Source organism: Nothoprocta perdicaria, unplaced genomic scaffold (genome assembly GCF_003342845.1).
Source record: "Nothoprocta perdicaria isolate Ctin4 unplaced genomic scaffold, notPer1 scaffold_54, whole genome shotgun sequence".
NCBI lineage: Eukaryota > Metazoa > Chordata > Aves > Tinamiformes > Tinamidae > Nothoprocta > Nothoprocta perdicaria.
Genome location: NW_020455799.1, coordinates 3932018 through 3940316, shown reverse-complemented (window position 1 = coordinate 3940316; position 8299 = coordinate 3932018). Strand labels below are relative to the sequence as shown.

Genomic DNA, 8299 nt, shown 5'->3' with positions numbered 1-8299 from the left:
AAATTTTTCACCCTCCTTTGACTACTCAAAATAACTTTGATGTGGAGTTGCACACAGTCTGCTGGATTGTGATACACACCTCCCACTGCTCTTCCCGCTATTACAGATATATGAAAATATACTGTGACATTTCACGTGCTGTACAGGTGACTGAGGCAGTGGCAGCAGCAGCAAAAAAAAAAAAAAAAAAGAAAAAAATAAGCTGAAAACACAAGCACCCGGCAAGGCCTTATCATATAGGCAAAACTGAGCTAATACATAAGGCATGCTCCGAAACCTCCGCGCCGCCTGGGCCGGCTGCTGTGTCCACAACTCCTGTTCCAACATCCTGAGGGGAGAGGGGGAGCAGGGGGGGGATATGCACCGATGGAGAAAAGAAAAACTTTCATAAACTGTACCCTTGCTGTCAAAAAGGCTTCAGAGTCAGCTGCCATCTTGACATGAGGCTGCAATTCCTGTTACCGTACCTTTTTGGACACAGGGAACATGCTTAGTGAACTGGTCCCTCACTGGTTTTCATCAAGAAAGATTAAAACGTTGGGGTTGGGGGGGGGGGCAGGTGTTTGTTTGCTTGTTTGCTTTTAAAAAGAAACCCCTCAGCTAGCTCCAAACATGTCTTTTTCTGATTCTGGAGACTGGGGCCTCGATATTTCAAACAACTCCTGTGGTGACTGGGAGCTTCTTCTTGAGGTTAATATCCTAAGTATCTCAGCAAGCTGTTTTTCTATATTGGTCATTTTTGTGTTTAAAGCCTTGATGTCCTCTTTGAGCTCGTGTTTCACCTCCAGCATGGTGGCCTGGAGAGTCTGTTCCGGGATGGGGTAGAAGGAGTGCTTGACCTCCGTGAGGACGGGGCTGCGGTCCTGCGGGCTTCTCGTCTCCCCGGCGTTATCCAAGCGCAAGTCACTTTTCGTGATGCCACTGTCACAAGAGTCTGTCTTCTTCAGGGTAGCTTCTCCCGAAGCTTTAGTTCTCTCTGGCAAAGTCTCCATGGATTCTGCCTTGGAGACTTTGTTCCAGTCCTCACCTTTCGCGCAGGCTTCTCGGAACTTGGCCCAGCCCTTGCGCCGCGGGTACTCGCCCGGCGCCTTGCACGCGCCGTACTCGGAGCCGGGCGCCTGCAGCCGGCCCTGCTCGGAGGCGGCCGCCGCCGGCGCGGGCGGGAAGGGCCCCGGAGTGGCCGGGCTCTCCCGCACCGTGACGACGCTGGCTTTGACCACGGCGCGTGCCGAGGAGTGCTCGCCCAGCGCGTTGCCCTTCTCCACGTCCAGCTCCTCCGCGTCTCGCCCTCTCTCCGCTGCTAGCCGGGCTTCCTTCTGCTGCCTGAACCTCTGGAAGAGCCGGCGCACGGGGTGATCCGGCGGCAGGATCAGGGGCGCTTCGTTCTTCCTTTTCATTCGCTCCTCTTCTTCGCGTTTCACATCGCTGATCTTCCGGAATACAATCTGCAGGGAGGAAACACATTTCACACCGCGGTTAGCCGCACGCTCCTTAGGAGGCCAAGGTTGTGGAGAAAGTGTTGTCTGAAATAATCTATCTGACAGTGGCAGTGGTTACACACATTTACAGTAACGTTCTTGCAGCTTTCAAATGCCTCACCTTGTGTGGAACGTGGTTTATTTCTTTAAGAGCATCATCTGTCATATGGGAGCAAGAAAACAACAACCAAAACCAAAGGATCTTTCCAGTTCTGAGGGGTCACCAAGGCAGTGCCTTTGGAAATGTAATGATCCCCACAAGTTACTTGTTTGATTTTGGGTTCTAAGTGATCTCTTACATTTGCTGTCCTGGGTCTAGGCTTTAGCAAAAGTTTTCTGCTTTTTTTCTGTAATATATAATATATAATATATAATATATAATATATAATATATAATATATAATATATAATATATAATATATAATATATATAATATATATAATATATATATATAATTATATATAATATTATATATAATATATAAAGTTATTATTAATAAAAAAATAATAATTCTATATGAAAATGGGGCTCCTTTGCACATAGAAAAAGTTAATTTTTGATCTTTCTGGTCTGCTCTCCTAATTATATCTTCCTGAGCCTTCCTGAGGCTGAGACCTGTGGAAGAAGCCTAGGGCTCTCCTAGGGCTGACGACTGCCTCGCACTGCCCACGCAGCCCCGGTGCAGCAAAGGGCTTCTTCCCGCAACTCACCGGCAACATATTCCCTTCAAGAATCCCGAGGGCTTTTATATTTGTACTGATATTTTTCAAGTCAGAAGACTGACGTCAGTCTCACTCTCCAGTAAAGTATTAAAGAAGAGCCAGTTAATTTGATTTGCAAACGGGAGGTCCCCTAATTAGCTGCGTTTGGGAAAACTCACTCCAAATCCCTATATTTCAGTGCAGAAAATAACTTGCACAGTCAAACAATGATTAGAAAATGTGTAAATAAACTCATCCCTCTATTGCAGAGAAATTTCAATTAAAATAACCATAATAAGCTCTACTTCATTAGCATGCTCAAAATGAGGGTCTCTCCTGACTTCAATGCCTCTTGATATTTTTGCCATTGTAAAGTGGGAAAGATATATCTTAACACTGGGTCTCTGGAAAGAAGAAGTCTTTGGAAAGAAGAAGTTGGCAGTGTTTCCTAGACATAAGGAATAAAATTAGCATGAAGGATATTTTGTCTCCAAGCTGCAAATAGGAAGCTAGATATAAGCTAAGCGTTCAACCAAACGGAGTACCTGACAGGATGACTTGTTTTCCTGGAGCGTTTACGGCGCGGGCGCATCCCTGTTACATATACATCTATAGGGCAAGCTGCACCCACGCCGTATCAATTGAATCTACACACGCTAGCCAGGGGACATCACTGCCTCCAAATCCTGGATTAGCTCCTTGCAATAACTCATAAGGCACTGGACAGGTATCTGCCGGACAGCAACTTGTCCTTAGGAAGAGCAGTCAAAGCTGCTGCTTTGACTGGTCAAAGCCTCCTCGCTGGCAAGATCCCCATTGCCACAGTTACATATCAAGCAGAGGTTTTATAACTATACAAACCTCAGCAGTAATTGTAAGGACTTTACATAACTGCATTCTAGATTTCTGTTGCTGTGGGGTTTTTTTAAGTTTTTTTTTTTTAAGATTAAATGCCAGTTCTTACAAATAAAAAGGTATGAATAGCTTGTTTTAGATGGAATGTTTTCATACTATTGTTGATGTAAAAGCAATTTTGAAGTGGTTAAATAGCTTCAGCACATGCCAGGCATTCAGAAAACATGTGTTACGCTGACATGTGTACATCTGCATCCACAGCCAGTAAGAGTACAAGGCACAAGAAAGTGGGTTTCATTTGTTAAAGGGGAAAGAAGTCTGAGCCTTCCTCTTGCCTATATGGCAATTTTCATGTGGAATTTCATAGAGCTACAAACATCAACCCTAACCAGCTAAAAGCCAAAATATAATGACAAAGATGCTAATACAGTTTTTAGCTCACTTCTTTATTGCTCTTCCCAAGCCTTCACTTTTGCCCGGGAAGGGATGGTGCTTATTTTGTACCCCCTGGCACCTATAACACTCCAGCTAGTGCAAGTACAGGGCCCCTCTGCTTTAAAAGCTAGGTAGTTCTCCATATTATCATCTTCTTCAGGAGCTGCGCACACAGAGGAAAATCTAGTGGGAGCATTTTAGCAATATGTGGAAATTGAAATAGTGATGAAGTGGATGAGATAAAATACTGAACAGAGATGGAATAACAAGAAAAAATGCCCCAAACCAGGCCTAGAAGTGCACACATCATGCACTTATTCTCAAATCTAGTTTCATAGCTCGATTTTCATTAGAGAGGTCCTAGATCAGGCAGCTTCACTGTAAACCTTTCCAAGCTGTCAGAAATGTGAGTATTGTGGGGCTTCAGGCTAGATCTGCAACAAGCTGGAAAAATAGCTCTGCTAGGCACAGATTACTGCAATCTCAGATTACTGCACAGGGATTTGACTGTAGTGTCCCCATGGCTCAGTAACACATGTGTTACTTGACAATGCAGTCAAAGAAGTGGGGAAATGCACTTGTCCTGCTGCACTCATGTCCCTACACGTCCCGCTGGGCATCAACAGCAGGTGCCTGTGGCCACACTCCTCTGGTGTCCAAGGGAATCACAGAGTCACAGAAGGGTTGAGGTTGGAAGGGACCTCTAGAGATCATCCAGTCCAACCCCCTGCTCAAACAGGGACACCTGGAAAGGCACGTCACACCCAATACCCCTTCCTTGGCACTAGCCATCTGGGACGGAGCCACAGTCTTCTTTAGCAAATCTGGGGGAAAGATTCTGCCTTTTTTTAAATCCTGAAATTGTTCTCAAGCTGTATTTGTAGAAACAACATACAGTGCTTAGAGATCAGGGCCAAGATTCCTCTGCAAAATATTTAAAAACCTGGGTGGACATATATGAATATGAGAAATATCTATTTGTTTTTCAAATGTGGAGTGCCTATCAATGTTACTTGAATTTATTTTGCTCAGCACTGAAGAGTAGTTAAACAACTCGGCATGGACATTCTTCAGGAGCATGGCTCTCATTGATTCCTGCACGATAAGGCCAGAAGAAACAACTGCAATGTGATGGGCAGTGTAAGGCAGGCAATAAGATTGCCCTGAAATGGGATTCCCAAAGGGAATCTTATTACAACTAGCTCACATTTTTTAGAAGAAGGTGTGTTGAATGTTTAGTTGTCAAATAAAAAATGGTCGTCCTGGTAGCAATCGTAGCCTTCATTCCAGAAACATCACTCTGGAGGAGAAAAACGTCTTTACTCTTCAATTTTGCGGCGGAACATGCCTTGAGTTCACCACTCCACGTGTGATGATGGATTTCTCCTTTCCTCCCCCAGGACACCTTTTTACATCTATGTATATTGAATTTACCAGCTCTTTTATCACCAAGTCATAGAATAGCTGCTTCATTCTTTGCCGTTGGCCCTCCTCTTTAGTACTCTAAATAAAAGAGCACTGCCTGCAAACTCTTCTGCCTCCTGTTCATCCTCTTTTCAGATCATTTATGAATATGTTGACGGCCTGTACATATACATCAAAGGACAGCCTTACAGAACAGTGAGAAAATGGATCATATTTTGTTCCTTGACTGTTAACTTGTTATTTAACCAAGAGACCGCAATAATTTCACATGTTGTTCTAATGCACTGGGTTAGAAACAACCCCTACAAAAAGGAAATAGAAATGAGGAAGTTTGTAACAAAGAGAATAAAATAACATGCATTTGCATCCTAGACTTCCATTTAGCCTGTGCTGTGATGTTTTACAGACACTGAAAAACAAGGAGTCAGAGCTGCTACACTACCCCAGTGTGGTCTCTCTCTCCTTCATCAATGGAATTATTTAATATATTCCCTCAAAGTCCTTGAAAAATATGAAATTTGAGCAGCTAATCTCTTCCACTGGGCAGAGCAATCACCAATATACTTGGAGTAATCCCTTATAGTTCTCCCACTTGATAGAAAATAGTAAATCAGCAGCACACTTTACGGTTTTAGGGTGAATTGCTCAGTCTTATGGCTCCAGTCCTGTAAAGATGCGCTGTACTCCTCACTTCCCACAGGGCCACAGAACTAGTCAAGCTGTGCATAGAACCATGTGGTTCTCAAGGATTGGGTCCCATGATACTGAACGACCGGAATATCTTCCAGACCACTCCTGAAAATCCAGTGATCCCCAGTTCAGCCTAGCCACAGTCCCCACTTAGTATGGCTTCCCACAGTAAATAGTTACACAGGCCAAATATAGAGCTGCAGAAGAGACATATTAGCTACCATACTCCTGGTCAGGTGTTATCCAATTGAGATTGCAACCACAGTGCCAACATTGCAGGACATGATCTTAAAGACCAGGGGACACTCCATTTAGAAAAAAATATGAATATATTGAAAACCATATCCTGTTAAATTCTAAAAAAATCCCCAATAATCTGCCTGAATCTGAAGTAGAAAGAATCAGTCATACACAAAAAAATCCAAATTTCTTTTCAATTTCAATTTGTAAGAGCTGATCCAAGACTCGCAGGAACAGGCAGAAATACGGATTGCACTTGTTTTGAACCAGCCTCTCATCCCGAGTTACAATAATGAGGCTCCTTGCCACAAAGCTGCTGCTATTATTAGCTCCCCCAGCTTCCCTTCTCTTCACCTCTACAGCACGCGCAAACACTGCAAGATTTGGCAGATCTTCCTCGGTATTAACAGCAAGGAGCACGGCCGCATTTTTTGCTGGTGCTTAATAATTCTCTTTCACGGATACAGAAACATTCACACAGTCTGGAAGCGCCAGATATCATAAACAATTAAAAGCTTAAAATTACTTCATACCACGCTCACGGAAAATGGACGTAGGCATGGGGAAAACAATCAGGAAAAAGGCATTTATTAGTACCCAGCCCATCCAGCATCTGCCAAGAACTAATGAAAATATCTTCAGGCTGATGTTAGTCTGATAAAAACGGGCTTTTTTTTTTTTTTTTTTAAAAGAAGCAAGCACAAGAAAGAAGAAAAGAGAGAGAGAGAAAGAGAGAGACAAGGATTTAGACTCTGATGATAAGCTAAAGCTGCATCCCATCAACATAGTATATTATGGTGAAGAATTACTATAACAATATATTACCTGCTTTCAAGAAAAACTGGAGAAATGACACTTTGTGTTTTTTGCAATTACACATGATATCTCGTGAGGCAGGAGGGAAGGGGTCCTACCTTCTCATAAAATACAGGACCAACTGTGCAGGCTAATGAATCTTCCCAGTGAAATCTATAGTGGATTTCATTTCCATCATCCGTTATTATACAAATTCCTGGATTAAACATTTCCCAGAGTTGCATCCCTGGGATGTAAAGGGAATGTGCATGGGAAGGCTCGCAGGTCACATTCCTGTCAGGCAGGAGAGCAAGCTCCGCTAGGCACTTCCTTGGTTCCTGCTTCAATGTTCGCCTTTGACCCAGGTTTCAACAGATGATCTGCTGAACATGGGACTGAGGACCACACACAAAAGCACAAGTCTGCAATAATGCTGCAGATGTTAAAAGATTTTCTCCAGACTTACTATCTACAACAGAAGGATTTGATTACCAGGCAGTACCTGCTTCTGCACAGGAACTGAGTTCTCTCCAGGTAATGCCACATCCTCCCAGGGAACGCCCAAACATTTCATCTGAGTAGCAACCTGGAAACAAACTAGAAGTGGGGCTGTGAAGGAGTGCTGGTGTCAGGAAACCTCAGAAATGCCCGGCACACACGTAGTTCAAGAGCTGCTCTGTGGGGTCAACGCTGGGGTCAACCATGTACTCACCTCTTCCAAAGCTGGACTTCCGTGCACTAGCAGATCACTAATACACCAGTTTTTGGAGGAAACATAAATCCACAATTTTATGAATACCCACAAGAATAGAAGTGACAAATTTTTTAATCTACACAGAATAATATCTTAGCAAATGAACACTGTTAGCTCCAACAGTATTGAAGCTCTTATTTCAGGTGCTGAATGTTGTAGCCTAATTACAAATTCTAGAAATCCTGACTTGAATATACCTGTTTAATCATGTTACTATTATTTATTTAGAAGCTCTACACCACTCAAGAGTCCAATCCCCAATGTAAAACTCTTCATTCTAATTCAGGTTTGCAGGCTATGCTTGTGTCTAGAGAAAAGGAATAGGAAAATGATCTTACATTTTCTGCTGAAAATAGGTTTGCATTGTATGTCCAGAAATAATAGACAAACCTAGTACAACTACATTTATCTAAACCTACTGGCTCTTCAACACATTTTGAGCGACTTAGAGGTACCTTTTCCCCCAAGAGACTCTAAAATAACATCACTGGTAAAGTTATAGACAGTGACATAATTAAAACATCAGGCATTGGTGAACAGTTTCGATAGACATTTGCAATTATTGCACATTAGATCTCTATTACTGACTTCCTTCTCTAACTTATGGAAAGAAAATAACAAGAAAAGCTGCAGAAATATATCCTTGTTAACAATCCTCCAGCTCTGTATTATTTCTGAGATGAAAAGTAGATGTTACAAATGAATATTTAAAGTGCAGGCAAGGTTTTGGGGAGTGGAGGAAGCACTGAGCAGACACATACACAGCTCACGTAGCCATATCTCTTATTCCAGACTAACCTACCACCTTCATTCTGGGGCAGACAGCTCTGCCACAAGAACTGCTTTAAGCAGAGCCCAAGGCAGGAGCTCTCCTACTGCTCACTTACCTCTCTGTCATCTAAGCCACAGCTGCACAAACCCTCACGT

At 43.0% G+C, this 8299-nt stretch overlaps 1 protein-coding gene across 1 annotated transcript in view; it reads right to left on the bottom strand.

Moving 5' to 3' along the window:
* Positions 1-596: 596 nt before the first annotated feature.
* KCNH1 (potassium voltage-gated channel subfamily H member 1) overlaps positions 597-8299 on the bottom strand; it is a 148837-nt gene continuing 141134 nt past the window's right edge. The window contains exon 10 of the mRNA XM_026048408.1: positions 597-1445. Coding sequence (XP_025904193.1) covers positions 597-1445 — 849 coding nt within the window. The remainder of the gene's footprint in view (positions 1446-8299) is intronic.